This window comes from Excalfactoria chinensis, chromosome 4, assembly GCF_039878825.1.
Source record: "Excalfactoria chinensis isolate bCotChi1 chromosome 4, bCotChi1.hap2, whole genome shotgun sequence".
In the NCBI taxonomy this organism is placed as follows: domain Eukaryota; kingdom Metazoa; phylum Chordata; class Aves; order Galliformes; family Phasianidae; genus Excalfactoria; species Excalfactoria chinensis.
Window position 1 is genome coordinate 31,825,181 of NC_092828.1, and position 20,254 is coordinate 31,845,434.

Consider the following 20,254-nt stretch of genomic DNA (forward strand, 5'->3'; position numbering starts at 1 on the left):
GCTGCTCAGGGATTCATGGATGGTGCCCTGTGCTCAGACTCTCCAGAGAAAGTCAGAAGATTTTCAGTTACTCTCATCTCCCCAGTGCCTGGCTGAGCACAGCAGCAAGACAGAGTTAAGGAAAACACTATTCCCATCCCTCCATCTCCACCCTAACTTCCTGGGACAGTCAGAACATTCAGGGAAGGCACTTTCCAGTGCCACATTGAAAAATATGGGGGAGTTTTCTGGCCTAAATCCTTTGATAAAACACGTTCCCATTTTAATTGCTGGGTTCAATAGAATCTGCCTCCATCAGTTGAATCAGTCTTAAAGAGCATCTCATATATTCTATGAGAATTTATCTCAGTTTTTGTAGCTGTTTCTTGTAAATAATCTGAAGGATTCTGAGTACTGGGAATGTCTCTGGCATCTCATCTGACTCTCACAAATACCCTACAAGAAAATAAAGGCTATTTACAGTGAACTCAACTGAACTCAATGCTGAGAAAATGTATGAGTTAGTATATACTGAAATTGGGTGATGTGCCATTTCATACTAATTTCTTGTTGTAGATATCAGTTGCTTGGTATGTCTCTCTTTGCTGACCACCTGTACTATTCGGAGTTGAAGTCTGGTACAATATGGACAGCCAACAAGTATACTGGAAACGTTGTAGTCACTATTAACCTGAAACCATCACTTTTTCCACCTGTGGAGATAAAAGTAGTGCATCCATTTAAACAGCCTGGTGCAAGAACAGATCTTCAGGAGTTTGGTAAGTAAAATGTAATGTATTTGTGAAAATAATAGTGGTGAACGCACCGACCCTTCGCAGTAATAACTTTCTCCTGCAAAATTCCAGGCCCCAGTAAAGTCAATGACCAAGTTTTCTTCAACTGAAGCAACCCATAGGTCTACTAGAGTATCAGACAGGAAGCTGCTGAGCATTAATTGCTCATTTCATTAATCTGAATATATATGAAGATAATCTGATCATCTCCAGAGGTCTCTTTTTAGTCCCTATGATTCTAAATGTGATTTTCTTTATGTCATTTCTTTTCCCCACTATTCCAGTTTTCTTCCCTACCCTTCCACTTTTCTTTTCCTTCTTTTTCTTTTTCTAAGAAATATCTTTTTATACTTTACTTCTAAATGTAAAGAACATGCAGCTTTTTTTATATTATTTGTGTGTGTGTGTTGATTATACTCATCAAATGCCAGTTCTCTTCTGTAAGTTTTAATGTAATGCACGTCTGAATACCTCTGACTGATTACTATGACACTGAAGGATTTTAAGAAGAATATAGTATGACCTGCAAGTGATAGTGTGGATGTCTCAGCTTCACTGGATTAAGAGTCATCTTGTTTAAGACAGTTCTGAAGCTGCCATAGTAACTATTAAATGAAAGCCCTAGGTGTCTTTAATTGGTTGCAGCCTTCGGTATGAAATAGCCATGCCACTGCATCTCACTGTGGGATTAGATGATGAAAGTTGACTGTGAATAGCCTTACTTCATGATTCCTGCTGAGGCAGTAGGAAGTGGAGGGTGCCCAAGAGGTATAGGTGGTATAAAAACATTAGGAAAAAATGGTGTGTGCTTTTATGAGCAAACATGAAACTGTCTATCTCTTTTTGGCTTTGAAATATCCACTGTATAATAGGCTTTGTTTTTCTTCATGCCATCCAAAAACTTTATGTGGTATCATGCTGTATCTCTTTCCCAAACCCACCTCTCTGTAATAAATTACATACTAGTGCTATTAAATGCTTTGTATCATTTGCTCCTATATTTCCAACATGTCTTATGAAATGATGACAGTGTTTTCAGCAGTAGTTCTGTTTGATTCTAAATACCTTGCAAAAATTTCTGGGAATTGATGCAGTAGAAAGAAGCTTAATGGGCTGAATCCAGATGAACCTTTTGGACTTTGCATGTACGTTGCTTCGCTTATCCAGTGTGAGAACTGAGATGAAAGAAGGGCTAATGAGCCTGGAGTACAAATGAGATTTATAGCTGATCTTACAACAGAGAAACCTGGAGATAAAAGCATACCTAGACTAATTGGATGCTCTGTACAAGCTAAGAAAGTGTATGTTATACTGTAGTGTCAGCTGTAAATTATCAGGCCTTCTTTAAAACAGATAGCAAGTGGGTCGTTCAGATGCAAAGGGAACTGACAAGAAGTGCTCAACTGATATGATCAGATTTTTGACAGGATTTTGACAGGATTATTTATTTTACTACTTACATTTCTCATGGTAATACTTACATTTTGGCATGGTAATATCTGGAAGATGGCCTTTAGTTTAACTGAAGTCTCTCTGAGAACTATACCCTAGATTTGATGTCAGTTTGTGCATTCACAAATGCCTGCTGGAGTGTTCTTTCCACTTTTATTAATGGCTCATAAAATGCTTTAATTATCTTAAAATCTCAAAGGCTCCCTTTGGAATTTAAAAAAAAATAAAATAAAAAAAATCTTCTCTGACAGGCTAATAAATCAAGAGGCAGTACTATCCAGAACTCTCAGGATATATATATATACATATATAACATATATATAACATATACATATATAACATATATACACATATACATATATTTTATATATATATATATATATATATATATATTGGAGTAATTACTTTCTGTTTCTTTCCAATGTGAGATACTGATGGCAAGTAATCATCCAAGAATAAAATGTGATAGGGTAGGGGTCAGTGAGAAAGTATGGTTCACAGTGACTACTTCTACAGAAAAGATTATCTTAAAAATGTTGTGATTCATACTTAGTGACTATTCACCTTCAGTTTTGAGATGCAGCCTTGAGTATCATCTGGTTGCTCATTTGTATCATTTTGAGATTGAATATATTTGCATTACTGTCATTGTGATTTGTTCTGTATTTGGAAGTTAGACACCTCACCATAATATGTGCCTGATTCAGCCGCAGGAGGGACAATGAGTTAAGGACTAGTTCATAAACTCAAAACTAGTTCTACAAAAAGATAGGCTCAGCTAAGAATACATAAGATTAAATTTTTTGATAAGCTCGCATAATAACACATGTAATATCCACCTAGTCATCCATCACTGTGTTTCATTCCTTGATGTGATTTTTGTTAGAGAAAAATTAATCTGTCTGATGCAAATATACCCATCGCTGTTGCTTTCAGTCAAGATGAAATGTCTGTCTAGGAAAGTAGTTCACTCTTTTATAGTTGTGATCTGTCATTGCAACTGATGGCCAGCTTTTCTTCCTCTGGGGCCAGCAGAAGACTAAGTGCTGAAATTTAATATTATGCTGGTGTTCCATCTCTTGGAATTTAAATGTTGAATTGGAGGTGGTATAAGTAATTCCTTCACATCCAGTGTCTTCCCTGCCTGTATGAGCCCATGATTTCCTTTATTACACGTACAGCAGAGGGCAAGCACAGGGTTGTGTGTGGGTGGCTACATACCCATATCCAGTGGCAGCAGTTCAGCTATTCTTAGCTTGGAAAAGGGGCAAGCAACCCTAGAAGAAGATTAGGAAGATTAAAACAAAAATAATAGTTTGTGAGACAGAAATAAGAGCACGAGTGCCGTGTATCTGCAGAAGCACCAGATGTGGAAGGTAACTGAGCTGACACGAGGCTCTGACGATCCTTCCTGTGGAATGAGATTCTTCAGTATCTGTTTGCCTTGTTCTATGAAGTAAGGGTAGCAGTAAGGGTTCTGCTGAGGGCTCGTTTCTTCTCGCTCTGAAGAAACTTGCCCTTTGTCTTTGAAAAGTGTACTCTTTGTCCTACAAATGCTTTAATTTGATAGTGAATTTTTGGCTCAATTTTACCAATAGAAAGTTATAGAAGTTATTATAAAACAAGTTACTCAGGTTGAACAAGTAACAGTCGAGAAGGAGAGGTATGTCACTGAGCACCTTTGCTCAAAACAGTTCCTCCTTGGACAGAAAGTTACATTTACATTATGTTTGCTCTTCCAGAAAAAGGAATCTGTGATTTGAACAAAGAAAAGTGCAGAAGAAGAATCTGCAGGCCAGACTCAAGGACTCATCGGTGTAAATGTTCTACTGGCTTTATTTTAAGTCGAAATAAACAGTTTTGTGAAGGTAATACATGGATCTACTCTCAGCTTTATTTCAAGAGATAAAAAGATTCCTCTGCTCTTTTACTGTAATCCAATTTGAAGATGAAGAAACACTTCAAGTTGACATGTCAGTTTAGTGTCCTTTGCTGTGCTAATACAGTCCGAAAGGAGATGTATGAAAATACCACAAATGCTGTCCTTGTGAGAAATGTTGGTCTTAGCCTAAGAAGTTGTCATTCTTATGGATCCCGATAAAACTTAGAATGGATTGTATCATCGAAGGTGAAATGTTGAAAAATATTGCAACACGATGGCTGTTTTAAACCTCACCTTTAAAAACTGCATTAATTCCTAACAGTTATAAATGTTTGAGTCTGGATTGCTTTAATCAAAATCTAATATTAATTACTGTTAACATATGACTTCTAGAAGTATCTTTTTTACCACAGGACCAAATTTGGATAAACGTAAAGGCATCAAAATTATAAGCTTAAAACATCTACAGCAGCCATGCGATTCTCAGGAAATTAGCCAGAATTGTTTTCCAAAATGAAACTTCTAAATAACTTCCCCATTTTGAGAATTCTTCTCAAGTCCTGTTGGAGCTACTTTGAAAAAAAAGAGTTTTTTTTTAGTCAGAAGGAAATATCTGATGAGAATTTTTAGGTTGCACACAGGGTTCTGGAACTGGAATCTCTATGGGAAGACATACCTTGCCTCTGGACACATATGCTGTGCACGTACACATACAGCCTGAATATGTTGCTTGGAGGTTTTTGAAGCTTATTTGAATTAGGTCTGAAGACTTGCTTTTTAAAAAATTGTTGAGTAGGACCACCATCTTTTGTAAAATGAATGGGAAACAGATTTTTTTCAAGTCTGTTAGGCTTTGTTAATTCTTTTAGGCTTTGTTAACTCAGTTCCATGACATTGGCTGATGACCATATTCTGACACAGTGAGTCTTCTTTTGGCAGATATCAATGAATGTGGCTTCTGGAATCATGGTTGTACTCTGGGCTGTGTGAACATCCCCGGTTCCTATTATTGCACTTGCCCAAGAGGTTTTGTTCTGCTGCCTGATAGGAAAACATGTCATGGTAAGTAGCACTAATTTAAGGATGTCTACAGTATGGTTGGATATAAGGAAGAAATGTTTAATGATGAGGGTGGTGAGGCAGTGGCACAGGTTGCCCAGAGGGATGGAGGTTTCCCCATCCCTGGAAACACCCAAGGTCAGGCTGGAGGGGCTCTGAGCCGTAGGTGTCCCTGTCCATTGCAGGGCAATTGGGCCAGGTGGCCTTTAAGGGTCCCTTCCAATTCAAACTACTCTGTGATTTTATAATATTGGAGACAGTCCTTGAGTAGCTCTGAAACCTCTGAAAGCTTTGCTTGTTGCATTGCTTCTCTCCTTTACTATCCAAGTAGGACCAGCTTAAACTGTGTGAACCAAAGACAGATGACATTTTTAAGGAAGTACGACACACGTGAGTAATCACGAGTGAGACTCCTGGAGAGCAAAGAGGATTCAGGTTTTGTGCATCTGTGTATCTGCATCTAGATGCCTGCATGCAGCACTCATCTTGAGTTATGGTCCTAAGTTTTACAGTGTTTGCTGAGTTGCTTGCTAGCTGGCAACATCTTTTCTTCTGCAACGAAGTGCCAGTGCACAGCAGTGATTTCTGTATGGATTGTGGCAGGACATAAGGTGTATTAAATATCAAGACTAATGTCTATATATATAGCTGTACAATCTATTGGTTTTTAAAACTCCAAGAGGCACTTCTTCCTTAGTTAAATGAAAGCCAGGTACAGGACTCAGGGATCTAAGCATGGGTGTCTGGGCTGTGGGAGATGGCTGCATGAGGCAGTCAGATGTGACTGAAAATCTCCAACCAGCAGCAGTAGGGTGGTGTGATGTCCCTGTGCGTCCAAGATGACACATTTCTACTCTAGATGACTAACTTAAACTCTGTGCCTACAGTTTGAGTGACTCAAATTAGATAGAAAATGCAGTTTTTCTATCATACGTTAAGGATGTGGCATGGGTAGTATGACTCCATAACCACTACAACATAAGGCAGGTATGTCCCTATCTATGCAACTTGAGATTGTCCAGTATGCAGCTGTTTGTCCAAAGCCACATACTCTGGTAGGAAATAAACATGAGATTGGTTTCTTCACCCTGCCTAAAGGGTTAGAGCAAACCAGTTCAGAGCACAGCTGACTGGGAGGAGTATTTGCAACAGCTACACCTCATTTAAGCTGGTATATACAGTTGATTCAAAGAAGCAGCTGTGTGAAACCTGTGTTAGTTCTAGGGGGTGCTGCTATGTGGTGCTGGAGTGGGGTCGTAAAGAGATGCAGTACTGCAGAGCAGAGGTGAAAGGAGAGGATCCCATGGAACTGTATAAAGGAGGAAGTCATTGTTTTTTCCTTATTGTCTTCATATTTTTCACATTAAGTCTGACTTCCTTATATGTTGGAAACTCGATCCACCTTATCTAAAGTATAGAAGTGATCATTTTCTTACCTGATTCTACTTTGATCTCATTCCTTCATAAAAATTTGTAAATTTTAGGCTGGTGATGGTAAAGGCTTCATTACTCAGAAGTAAGTTTGAGTTTTTCCTTTGCTGTAATCAAGAGAGTGTGAAAAAAAATGGAAGGAGAAAAAAGCCCAAACAATTGAATGACAACTAAGAAAATGTTAGCACACCTTTGGAAGGAGATTCAGTAAAAAATTCTTGTATCATTTATGATTATTTTTTTCCTCTTTAAATTACTGTAGAGCTGATTTCCTGTTTAAATAACGACACTGAATGCAGCCATGGTTGCCTTCAGACATCTAAAGGGCCTGTTTGCTTTTGTCCTGAAGGATCTGTACTCAAAGAGGATGGCAAAGCATGCACGGGTAAGTGTTTAATGGTTTTCTAGTGGAAATGCCTGCCAAACTCTATTTGTTCTTGGCACAGAGAACCAGAAATAAATGATGGCACTTACAGTCATTTTGCACAGCTGTAAATAATTGTACAAGGTAGGGGGCAGTGGAAAGTCTGGCACTTTGAGTGCTGAGATGTGCAATATTCATCTTCATTTGTAATAGATGCTTACTGGCATCTGTCAGCACAGAACAAGGCATCTCCCAGGTGCTGGTCGCAGGTGACATCTACAGTTTACATTTGAGAGGAATCATAGGACAGACAATACAGAGTCAGGGCTTGGGTGAAATCTGAAGATGACTTTATCAACACTGCATAGCCCGGGTTCTGAGTCACTTTAACTTGCAACAGTTTCATATAGGTAACTGCAAATGGCTTTTTTGCAGTTAGAGTATTTGGAGAAGCTCCATTTACTCATGTCATTCCACGTTCTAGCGGCTCTCCAGATTCAGGAGGCTGTACTTTTCAGCTGTATTTTTGTAAGCCTAGGGATCAAGACAGCACTTTTAATGCCAATCTCATACCTTGACAAATTCCCCTTATACAATTGCAACTTACTTTGCACTGTATCATATTCATGTAGCAGTGTTGCTGTTTTGCTGGGGTTGCTCCACTAAGTAAGCTCAGGCTGGAATTGTACAGCCCCAAGAAGAATGAACGGTTTCCTTCCATCTTGCCTAAAATCTTGCCTTATTCTATTAGAAAGTCACTGTATTTCACCAGTTCACCATCCTAGATTAATTAACTTGGAGAATAATGTTGATTAGCTGCTGCTTTGCAGCAGATGGAGTGCCATCTCTGATAGAATTTGTTACTGTTTTATTTTGGATGAGATTTCCGTGGTTGAAAAAGTTCTCAGAACCAATCAACACATGGAAGCCAGGTTATAAGTCCCAATCCCGTGCACTCCCACTTTGTGTCCTGAATTTTCAGGAAGGGCTCTAGGAGAAGCTGAACCTAATTATATTTCATTTCACTTGACTTGCTCCAATGTGAGGCTTTTTAGAATTCTGTCCATCATGGAGAGACTTTATACTGTAGAAATCCTAACCAGAGTGAATTGCTTGCTTACTTATACTTACGATTTTGTTGTATTTTTTCCTTAGGATGGCAAAGTTAAAATTTTCCAATGCTCTGTTTAAGGTTGCACGTCTCCAGATAATGGTGGCTGTAGCCAGATATGTTCTTCCTTAAGCCCATTCTCCTGGGAGTGTGCTTGCTTTCCTGGATATAAGCTTCAACGAGACAGAAAGCACTGCACTGCTATAGGTCAGTATCTTGATAAGCCTGCTTATTTCTGCCAATGAGAGCAAAAATGTTTCAGAGGCTTTTAAAATGATTAGCATAACTGGAGTACGACTTTGCACTAGTTCTATATTACCGTGTACAACACTTAGAAAAAATAATCTATTCTGGAAATGTGCTGGTTCTAGCACAATTAATCTTAACTTTGCTTTTAGCTCAGTAATAAAAGTGGTGATAACGTTCTCTCGGGAGATAGTTTTAGACTGCCAAATTAACTTAAAAGATGCATGAAGTTGCCTCAGATGTGTGTGAGATTTAAATCCAGGCTTTAGAGATAAGAGGCTAATAAAACAAAATACTACCAAATTCCTTCTGTCCTTCTCTGCTATATGGTTGTGGTATTTACCCAGCAGTGGAGGTGGAAGTATATCTTAATTTTTAAATGTTATATTCAAGTTTTTGTCTCTTTTTTTCTTGTTCTTTGTTACTTACACTTTCACCCTTTCACTCCTTCCAGAGACAAAACTTTCATTGCTCACTTGGGGTTGGCCTCAGGTAATTAATATAGTTAAGTGAAAATAAAATAATTTGACCTGAAAAGATGTACATAGTTATACAGATTTGAAAGAAAAACATGAAATATGACAAGAAACAAACAACAGAAGCAGTGCCCAGAGTAAAGTAGTTAAGGTATTGGTGATTATATTATTAAAGTGTCAAAAAGAACAGAGAAACAGAGGATGTGCAGGAGCTGTTGTTCCCAAATACAGCATCCTATGTAGTGATGTAGTCTAGAGATGATTTTGAAGCTGGTAGAATTAACATATGTGCAATTCCTCTTCACCAGGCCCTCGGCCATTTCTGTTGTTTGCAAACAGCCAAGATATCCGCCGGATCAGTTTTGATGGAACAGATTATGCAAGTTTACTTGATGGGCAGATGGGAGTAGTCTTAGCGTTGGATTCTGACCCAGTGGAAAATAAGGTAAGGTATTAAAAATGAGAGGATTTTGAAGTGTTGCAAGGACAAATGGATTGGGCTCTCATGTGCCTTAACCTTTCTGCTGTCAGTGATCCAGATTACACGTTGCACTGCGTGATGCTCCGTTGCCTGCCCCAGGAGCGCCACTGGCACAAGATGCCACACACAAGTTGAAGGCTGTCACTCTTTCCTTACTGCCTTAATGTGTATGTTGACAGAGCCAGTTCACAGGGAATTTGGATTAGTTTATTTTTTTTTTAGAAGAGCTACATGCCACAGTCCCTTCTAAACCTAGGAGTAACGGTAATTACTGAACAAAACTGCTGAATGCTTGCTGGATTTATTTTCTCATTATAAGATATTCCTGTTGGAAAGAGTATCATCTTCATAGAGAGCAGTTTGTATGTGTGGCCACATCCCAGTGCCCTGCATTTTGCCTGCAGAGTTTGGAAGAGAAGTTCAGCTATACTTTGCTGAATCTCCCATGGAAGATAGTCATTTATTATTTTTTTTTTCAGATGGTGAGATTTATTTACACCGTTAGAGTGACACAAAAGGGTACTGGATGGTACAGTGAAAGCCAGTGAGGAGCTCAGTTATGTTGCTGGAAACATTTCAGGGACCAGGTGGACAGAACTAAACAAATGGGAATGTTACCAGAGACTCATTACAGGGTGGTCATTTCAGGTGCTGCTGGAACATGGCTTCCTGCCCTGAAACAGGGCCCTATGGTGGAGCTCACAGTTGTTCTGCATTGTACTCAGTGTAAATCACCCACTCTGGAGGCATCAGCCCCCTTTTCCAAATGAGCAGGGAATTACATGATAACATGCTTCCTTTCTCTTGCTCCTGCTTTTGCTTTCTCAGCTGTGCTGCATGTGATGCAGCTACTTACTGCAACAACCCATAGAGTATTGAGGTGACTGTATGTAGGGTAATTAGGATTTACTGCTAAGCACAAGCAGCCTCCAGCAGTCATCCTGGTTGAAGGACATGTGCCTTTCACTTGGTCAGGAATCACAGGTGGCCTGTACAGACTTCTGAGAGTAAGCATTCAGGGAACTTCTGACAAGATAAAGTTCACTCAAAAGAGGAGCTGTGAGATAAGGGAAATAATAAGCAGAAAGTTGCAATGGGAACTAAATACACCTCATGTGTTATTTCTTCACAGATTTACTTTGCCCACACTGCCTTGAAGTGGATAGAACGAGCTAATCTGGATGGCTCAAATCGTGAAAAAGTTATTCATGGAGCTATAGATATACCCGAAGGCCTTGCTGTGGACTGGATTAACCGTAGATTGTATTGGACAGACCGAGGGTACATGCTCCACAGTGCATTTATGTCGAAGCATGCCATGAGATATTTGGAATAAATGACTGCTGATACAGGAATAGCTGAGATATCACTCTAAATTCAGTAACGCTTCACATTCTGCATGGATAGTTGTAATCTTTGGTATCTATGGTTGGAAGGACCTTTAGAACTGTAATGAGGGAAGTTCATGTTCAGTCTACTATTGTATTTTTATCTTTGTCTGTCAAAGGAGCAAGGTTTTGGATTCAGTTGCAAAAAATCTAAAGCATGCACCACATATATATGTATATATGTGTGCACATGTGAATATATGTATGTGTATATAGTCATAGATATATGTGTATATATATATATATTCACAATGCATATTTATAAGTATATATGGGAGTATTACTGTGCTGAGTACATCTCAGGATGGGCTCAGTATTGCTGTCAGCTAAATTTATGCCCCTCAGAGCTAATGGGCAATTATTTTAAGATAATTTTTTTGGTCAGTTCTCTGCTCTTAAAGAGAACTGACCGCTGGCAATCAGTATGACTTCATGCCTCAGCTGGTACCCAAACTTACATGCACAGAAAGAGAATTCACCTTGGGTCAGAACAGAATGTGCAATGATGACTCCTTGAAGAGCAGTCATGATGCTCCAGCATAATCCATATTTTATTAATATAAAAAACATGATTTTAAAAGTACCAATTAAAGCCACTGTCCCTGCTAGATACACTGCTAGTCTACTTCCTTGATATTAGGTACAAACGTGTCTATGCAATCATACTCCCATATAAATATGCCAGAATTTCTTATGAAATGGGAAATTGTGGTGCTGCATAAGACAAAATCCAAGGATGTAGCCATGAATTTGTATTTGCTACTTCCTTCTCACTTACTGGGTTTACCTGTTTTTATTACACATACGCAGATATGTAGGTTGCTCTAAAAGTAATGGTTCATATTTATTTCTATAGAAGCTAAGACAGATACAAAATGCACAATAGTGTTACTTCATAGAGCAAATTCTCAGCTACAGACCACTATTTTTCAACATAGTTACCACCATTAGCTATGCATTCTTGCCAACAATGGACAAGAGCCTGCATGGTATGACCATAAAAATCTGCACCAGCAGATGTTTTGCAACTGCTACAAGAATGATTGCATCATTGTTGAGAAAATGTTGCCTTTGCTGTCAATCTTTCATCAATCCACACAGATGGAAGTCAGAAGGTGCCAAATCTGGACTGGGTGGTGGGTGTGGCGGAGCAGTTCAGCCAAGATGGGCTATGTGCTCAATGATCTTCAAACTGGAACGAGTCCTGATATTATCATTTTGCAAGAGAAAGGTTGTCTTCTTTTCTTCTGTGACACAGTTTTGCTTCATGCACATTTCCATGTTAGATACCATTTTTGTCAGACTGTCCTGCTGCCATCTGTCACATGGCAACAACATGGAATGAGATACTGGTGGGAAGGTTCAACCCCTTACTGCCATATCGCCAACATCCACTTCTGATATCATGGGCCAACACAATAAAATAGGAGGCATTACTTTTGGAGCAGCCTTCACATGTATATTTCTCCTTCCAGCATTGTGTGGTATTTCTTTGTGAACTGAGGAAGGCATTGAAGGTGATAGGCTTGTTTTTGTGTAGAGGCTGACATTTGTTCAGCAACGTGCAGTTTCTAGCAATGAACATCTGCAGTTCCTAGATCATAGGAGTGATCAAAAGGCCTTTTACTTCTGTCCCCATAAAATAGATGCAGCATGTAAATTGCCTGCAGTTTATGGATGGAAAATACTACAAAATGTGCTGTTTAAAAAAATTCTTTACACATTTGATGATGTCATTCAATTAGGACCTGTTTTTTCTCCTGATTCCTTTTAAAGTTAACATTAATCTGATAGCAGTCATACTTCTAACTCATTATTTTCCCAAAAAAGGAGAGCTTCAAGTCATCTACACAGCAGCAGGTATTTTTTCATCATGTCCTGGACAAGATAATAGGGTTGTAATGTGAATTACTTGTAGATAAAAGAACTGGACACCCCATAGCAGCAGGATTACAGATGTCTTTGCAGAGTGATTTCTTTCAGTTTGTGCTAAAGTAATGAAAAAACTTAGTACATTCTGCCTGGAAAGGCAATTAGAAAGATAGCAGGGAGGACCTAACGGTGTCTTATGTGTTGCAGGAAGGCATGCATTGAAAGGAGCAATTTGAATGGAATGCAAAGAAAAATGATCATCTGGGAGGATATCTCCCAGCCCCGAGGGATTGCTGTTCACCCATTTGTGAGGTAAGGAGTGATAAACATGGTTAATTGTGCAGCAGTTGGTGAGGCTTTTTAAAAGCAAGCACCTTAGCCTTGCCCTTCTGGCAGAGAAAAACTACATTAAGCCTTATGTTAGGACAGTAATTGCCTAGTGGAGTGATATGAGCTACAGTGATTTATTGCTGGGTTTTTGTTGTGAGTTGGGGGGTGTTAATTTCTCATTTAGATTAAAGAAATTATAACCATTAAAGATACTGCATGTAGTTGAAACAAAAGAAAAGTATAAGCTACTAAAATAATCCAAACTGATAACTGCTTTGTTTTTCTGTATGTATTGCTGTGAAGAAAGTATAGACACTTATAGCATATGTTGCTTACAAAGGATTTTTTTATGGCCATGTTTCAGTTTCCTCAGAAATCTACTGTTGTGGAGGGGCATTGATTTAAGTACACCTTATATTTTCGTTGGTTGTGCTGAGATGATCACAGAAACCCTGAACTTTCAGGATTCTTGATGAAATTCTGACCATTTTAATCAGTGGTGAAGTCTCATGGATTTGAGCCCATATACCTGTAGTAAGGTGGTTTTAAAGGGATTCAGAATCCTGCTGAGTTTCTTTGTGTTAATATCCTGCTGTTTTTAAGTACTGATGCATGAAACCGAATCAGGGAGGCTGTTTTGTTAGCTTTACTGTGGGCATAGATCTGAGGAAATTTTTCTGTAGAGGTGGAAGACAGCAGTGGCATTTTGTACAGGGCAGGTCTGTTCAGGAAGAATGCTTTTCCAAAGTACAAGTAGAGGCATAAAGCTTGCATGGCTTGGAACAATAGCTACCAGGGGAAAGGGAGAAGGAAACATCAGTAAACCCCAGGTTGTTAGAGGGATAGTGGTGAGAGTAGTGACAGTGTCTGTAACTGTAAAGCCATTGTTGAAGAGGAATCTGAGATAGAAGAAAGACTATCTAGAATACTGATCCCTGCATTGGCTACAGCAAAACTATTTGTGTAGATAAAGCTAAGTGGATCCAAGGGTATCTCTGTAAACCTGAAAAAGGCAGCTAATGCTTTGCAGGATTGAGTCCAAACTTTGAAAGTAATTTCTGGGTTTAGCTGTCTCTGTTTTGAGCTGTCTTGCCTTGAAAAACACTCAGCATTCACTGTGTAACACTTAAGACTCCAGAGGGAGACCCCGACAATCACAAAGTTATTAAAAGACCAGGCAGGATCTGTCACTGGTTTGGTTTTTAAAGACTTTTGCTTGCTCTCCATGAGTGGTGGGCAACTTCGTATGAGTACATTGTTACACCATTGTTCAGCCAACTGGCTGGGTAATGTGTCAGCTCTATTGCCTGACTTTGCTATGCCGCTATCAGCACTTGTGGAAAGTGCAAAAAGCAGGTAGCATAAATAGGAGCTGTTTTGGAAGCTGACAAACATAGCAGGGATTCTGCATAAGTCCCAGTGTAATTTGGAATCTTACGGCAAGTTATAAAAGATCAGTAGCCTTTTGTCTGAATATATGTCTTCTTGAAAGAGCTCCACAGAGTGAATAATAATCACTTTCTTACTGACTTTCTGTTTGTGTTTTGTTTTCTAAAGGAGGTTATTCTGGACTGAAATGGGCACCCATCCCCAGATTGCCAGCTCTTCATTAGAAGGCATCAATCGTCGGGTTATAGCCAACATAGGTCTAGTACATCCCAGTGGAGTAGCTCTTGACTACTTAACCAACAAGTTGTACTGGTGCGATGCTAAGCAGTCAGTGATTGAGAGTGCAAATCTGGATGGTTCTGGTCGTCGAATTCTTGCACAGAATGATGTAGGTGAGGCTTTGGGGTTGATAATTATCTACTGCTTCTTGTCAGCATGCGTGTCTGTGCGTATGTGACTATGTATGGGAGCTGCTGGTTGCTGGCTGTGCTATGTATCTCATGCAACTCTGTTAAGTTAATGGCATTACTTAATTCTATGATCTGTCATCCAAATGACATTTATTGACCCATTTTAAGAAAAGAACACCTTTCTGACAATCTCTGCTTTTACACGTCAGCCATTTTGCATTATATAGAGACTTTTTCTGCCTTCCCCACAAAAAATGAAAAAGAAAAAGTTGTGTTTTTCTTGTTCCATACATGGCTGCTTAGTTTAGTTCAAGTCTTGCTGTATTTATTATGCCAGTGAGTTACATTGTTGTAAGCTGGAAGACAATCTTGGCCGTTAAAGTCTATGAGCAAAGAACCTGCATCTGTACAGTGGTGAACACTGGAAAAATTCTAATCACACAATAGACATTGAATGGAAGAATGATTTGTGCTGTATGCTGGTAGTTGTTATTGCTGAGATTGCTATTGTTTGACGTGTAATTGATTTTGTTTCTGGTGCAAGAAAACAAAAGTATTAGCAATGAGGAACTGATGTAGTACCACATTTAAAGTAAACCATGTGTTTGAAAAACTCATACATGGCAAATTAATTTTTGGAGAGGACAGTTCCCTTTTGTGCTTGACAGCTCTCTGGGGACTAGATCTTTTTCGTAGGTTTACATACAAAACATGGGCAGAATGAGGACTCTCGGCTCATGACTGGCATGTTAAGCTGCTGCTGTTCTGGGCTTTGCTCTGTGAAGACTTGTGTTAATTCCAGCCCAACTGCCCTCCCACTTGTTTGGAGGTGTGCAGGGTGAGATCTAGGAGGAAGCATCATTCTGCAGTCTATAGGATATTAGAAACCCTGAGCAGAGTGACCCGCTAGCATTTCTCTCTTGCCCTGCTGTATGTTCTGTTGTAACCTCCTCCTTACAGCTGACTTGAGAAGAAAGGCCTTAAATTCTATTGAATGTCTCACTTTATTTTTCCACAAGGATCAGGGCAATGTGTCTTTTGGAAAGAAAGAGAGCTAAGAGCACAGTAGAAACACAGGGTCTGATAAATAAAGTACAGTGTGTACAATGATATGGATGACTGGAAATGGGAGAAAAGGACATCAATGCCTATATGGGATGAAATAACCTGCAGGGGTGTGAATTTAAAGAGGCAGAGAGATGTGATGTCTTGGTGTTTTGCTGATTAGTTGAGACCAGCATTCAGCTTTTGTTCTTGGACAGCTTTACCCTGAAGGAAGGAGAGGCAGCACCTGTGACACAGTACTGAACCTGTTGCTTACCAATGCAACAGATTGGTGCCATCAGGATTGGAGGCTGCCTGAATGTAGGAAAATGGGTAAGGAAGGCAAGAGACTGGCATGGCTGAAACAGGACCTGCTGATCAAACTGGAGAGCAAGAATAATATGCAAAGACAGTGGAAGCAGAGACGGGTAACCTGGGATGAGACTAGGGATGCTGCTAGTCTGTGTAGAGATGGAGTCAGGAAAGAGGAGATTTTGACTGGATATCAGAAAGAAGTATTTTACAGTAAGGGTGGTAATGCACTGGAACAGGTTGCCCAGGGAGGTGGTGGTGCCCCGTCCCTGGTGACATCCCCGGTCGGGCTGGAGGGGCTCTGAGCATCTAATGGAGCTGTAGGTATCCCTGTTCATTGCAGAGGAGTTGGAGTAGGTGACCGTTTAGGGTCCCTTCCAACTCAAATGAACCTATGATTCTGTGATACCCGCAGTGCTGCAGTAGGAATTTTTATTACAGCAGCTCCCTCTAGTGCCCCTGTACTGAGAATTCATTTAGTCTAGTTGCACGTGAAATAGGTAAGATTTGTTTTGCTCTTCTCCTAGCTCCATTTTCAGCTTTAAGTAAAACAGCTTGTTAGGACTTGGCCAAGGCAGTAAATATCACAACCATTTATTTTCTTTATGCAGTAGTTTGAGTTTGCACTGTTTTGAAAAGGCTTATATGTAACTGTTAAGTTTCCTCTTCCTGCTATCTCCATTAATGATATTATATCTCTATTTTTAGTCCCTAATATACTTACAAATGAAGAGATTAAAAAATTTCTGGCCAAAGGGGGCATTGCTTTTGATGGTATAGACTGTATATCTCCAAATTTTGAATAAATGTTTAAATGGAGACAACATGTAGATAGATCTTGTGCTAGTTGCTCAAACTGCATGGAAAGAAGAGCTAAGAACAATGTCCAGTGATTTTTACAGTTCAGTGGAGGTGGTGAAGTACTAGGAGAATAAAAATATACTTTTTAATTTAACATTTAAAAACATTTATGAAATTTCTCAGAAATTTTCTTACGTAGGATTGCGTTTTGTTTTGTTTATCCCAGTTTATTTGGGGTGTGTATTTAAGATGTATCAGCATATTCTACTTCTCCAAGGATTTAATTTATGTAGTTCACTTGTTTTGTTTGGCTCTGATTTTTTGCTAGAACTATTACTTCTATGGGTCTCACATTAGTTATTGAAGCTAAACATCTTCTAGTTGAGGCTTACATCCAAACATAAAAACAAAGACCATAACATCTTGTGTCTAAAATATATGCCTCTCAGAGAGGCTTAGCAGTGATACAAAGCGAGGTATATATTCCGAGTGTGGGTGAGAACCAGGAGGAAACAAATCTGATTCAGAAAGGAAGAATGTCCCTCCAAGGTCAGTTAGACGTCCATAGAAGACCAAGATGTGTTCTTACTTTCCATTGCAAAAAATGTGTCTTTGGGCCATACTGAAATCAGGAGATTTCTCAGTGAATAGAAAGAATGCTGCTGTTCTGCTGAGAATATGAGTAACAAGTGCCTGTGCTTTGTCATTCATGGATACTTAGTGCTTCTCATGAGGCATCGAAGTGGAGAAGTCGTTATGTAGTTATGCAGATACTGATCTTATATACTTGGTTTCTTGTGTATAATCTACAGATGTGGTAATGAGGAATCTTATTTCTTTGTAGGCCACCCCTTTGCTGTAGCAGTGTTTGAGGATCACCTTTGGTTTTCTGACTGGTCTAGGCCATCACTAATGAGGGTGGACAAGAAGACCGGCCAAAACAGGGTACGTCTTCGAGGCAGCATGCTGAGACCCTCATCAATGGTTGTAGTTCATCCTTTGGCGAAACCAGGTACACTGCAAAAATTGAGCAGTCACTCCCTTCCAGCCTCCTCTTGATGTTCACTGATGTCAATATAAGAGATGTTCCCATGTCCTTGGGGAGAGGATTATCTTCTCAAGAACAGGTTCTTTACAGGCCTCTTGCAGTTCAACTGGCATTCATTGAAAGCATCATCTGGGCGTGTGTTCAGGAATACTAACTGATTTTTTATATTTATGATCGTGCCCAAGAATACATGCTCATCAACTGCCACAAAGCTACCACAGACTTGTAATTCCTATTTATCTTAGTTTCCTAGCACCCCACTCACAAGCAAATAATGAAAAATAATGCAGAGAAAGGTTTTGTATTTTATGTGAGTTTTTGATCAAATAATTTGGTTTTCTGCTTGGAACAATCTCCCTGTAAGCAGAAAAACTATCTAGTAAATCAATAGACCCTGACTGAGAGAAGATGATCACAGGTTCCTCATACCCTTGTAATGTCCTTTTGGGTGATGTTAGATCTCTTAAAAATTAAAGAAGAGATAATAAGGAAATAATGATAATATAATAATAAAAGATCACACATTTAAAAGCCAAACAACACTCATTAGAAACCTACTAGTTTTTCAGTCCTTACTGTGTTTCTTACTGCTCTTACTCTGCATGGCTAAGAGGAGATGTTGACTGAAGAAGCAGCTTGTTAAGTTACCTGGTTTTCTTCATTAGGGGCAAATCCTTGCCTTCATATGAATGGAGGCTGTGATCAGATCTGTGAAAACAATTTTGGAGTTGCCCATTGCATGTGCCATACAGGATATGGGAAAACCCAGGATGGACAAACCTGTCAGCCTCTGAATGCTTCTAATGTGACAGCAGGTACAATCCTCTAAATCCAAAAGAAAGCCCCTTAAAAGAATCTTCCAAATAACATTGAAAAACTTTCACCTTTTGTTACATAATGAGTGACAGCTTCTCTGAAGAATGCACATTTTCCAATATATTTAATATAGCTTCACACTGTTTCTCACCTTTTCTCTCTCTCTCTTTTTTTTTTTTTTTTTTTTTTTTTTTTTTTTGTTCTAAGGAGGAACAAAATCACTCAAGATTTGTAATGTAATTTTTCATGCATGGATTTATGGCACTTCTGTATCTTTGTTTAGGGTGTTGTGGTTAGAGCTGTCAATGAACTTCAGAAGGTCCACTAGTAAAACTGGCAGCTAACTGAAATTATATGGCTCAGGTGAACAGCTTGAGTATAGATACTGCAGGAAGATGATTAGAACATTTACACAGTACCAAAGCTTACGTGCATGTGGAAACTTCTTTACTGTATCTCTTGAAATGTGTCAGAATGAACTCTGCTTTCCAGCCCTCTGATTGCGTTGACTCCCAACTGAACTCCTTCTGAGGGAGGAATGCATCTAAGATACTTTTTTTCATGAAAGCTTTAGTTTGTTTGCAAAACACAAATAGAACAAATGTCCTTTCAGAAGCACAGGGATATTGTCCTAGGACAGTAGGCTGTAGTCTGACCATTGCAAGTTTCTCTAGATATTATCTGTGAGAGAGAAAATATGTGGTGCTGACATAGTTGCATTCCTTGTTCTTTGTATTTGATAAAAGTGTCACTTTTATCTTCCCTTTTCAGAAACTTCCTCTGTGCAAAAGGAGGCAGGGTCAATACCAACACCAAAGACCTCACTCCAGAGCACACGGAGTAATGCAATTTTTAAGGGTACAGAAAATGGAGAAAAGAAGAAAACAGAAGTTTTTTTGATGGCTGAAATCATGATATCAGGTAGAGTCTGAAAATTGCCATCCTTCAACAAGAAATCATATCCTAAAGGAAGAGAGACTCAGCCAAGACTGATGGTGTTCTTAACACTCTTATGACAAGATTGGTCTATGCAATTATGCCATGTAGAACTGCTTTTTTATCTGTCCTTGTGATGCTTTGCTATGTCAACAAAACTTGATGATATTATCCAGGCCTAAATAAAGTTCAGTGACAATCACTGTGCTTCGAACTAGGACCCCATGTTTTGTTTTTCTAACTGATTTAATTTTAGTACAATGCCTTCTTTGATCCATACAATCACATATATATTTTGTGCTATAGATGAAGATGACTGCGCTGTGCTAGAATGTGGTGCCAACACACAGTGTGTTTTGCTGGAAGATGGTGCTGTGTGCCAGTGTTTGAAAGGATTTACCAGGAAGGGCAAATCATGCTATGGTAATGAAAAACACTTAAGACAACCTTCAGAAAAAAAGTAGATGTGGGCAAAGGAAGAAAGCCTGTTTTTGTTTTTTTTTTTCCCCATTGGCAGCTCTGCTGCATGACCCATCACAGAGAGGTCAATGAGATCACTTGTTTTGAAATGGTTGATGAACAGAGAGCAAGTGAGATGAAATGGCTGATTATCACACAGCTTATTTTCCCCTG

At 39.2% G+C, this 20,254-nt stretch overlaps 1 protein-coding gene across 2 annotated transcripts in view; it reads left to right on the top strand.

Moving 5' to 3' along the window:
• EGF (epidermal growth factor) overlaps positions 1 to 20,254 on the top strand; it is a 55,092-nt gene that overhangs the window by 15,735 nt on the left and 19,103 nt on the right. For both annotated transcript variants that reach the window (XM_072336225.1, XM_072336226.1), the window contains 13 exons: positions 556 to 758; positions 3,968 to 4,093; positions 5,047 to 5,169; positions 6,860 to 6,982; positions 8,154 to 8,279; positions 9,103 to 9,239; positions 10,408 to 10,556; positions 12,743 to 12,847; positions 14,423 to 14,646; positions 17,666 to 17,833; positions 18,535 to 18,684; positions 19,457 to 19,606; positions 19,928 to 20,044. In XM_072336225.1, the coding sequence (XP_072192326.1) occupies positions 556 to 758; positions 3,968 to 4,093; positions 5,047 to 5,169; positions 6,860 to 6,982; positions 8,154 to 8,279; positions 9,103 to 9,239; positions 10,408 to 10,556; positions 12,743 to 12,847; positions 14,423 to 14,646; positions 17,666 to 17,833; positions 18,535 to 18,684; positions 19,457 to 19,606; positions 19,928 to 20,044 (1,901 nt within the window). The remainder of the gene's footprint in view (positions 1 to 555; positions 759 to 3,967; positions 4,094 to 5,046; positions 5,170 to 6,859; positions 6,983 to 8,153; positions 8,280 to 9,102; positions 9,240 to 10,407; positions 10,557 to 12,742; positions 12,848 to 14,422; positions 14,647 to 17,665; positions 17,834 to 18,534; positions 18,685 to 19,456; positions 19,607 to 19,927; positions 20,045 to 20,254) is intronic.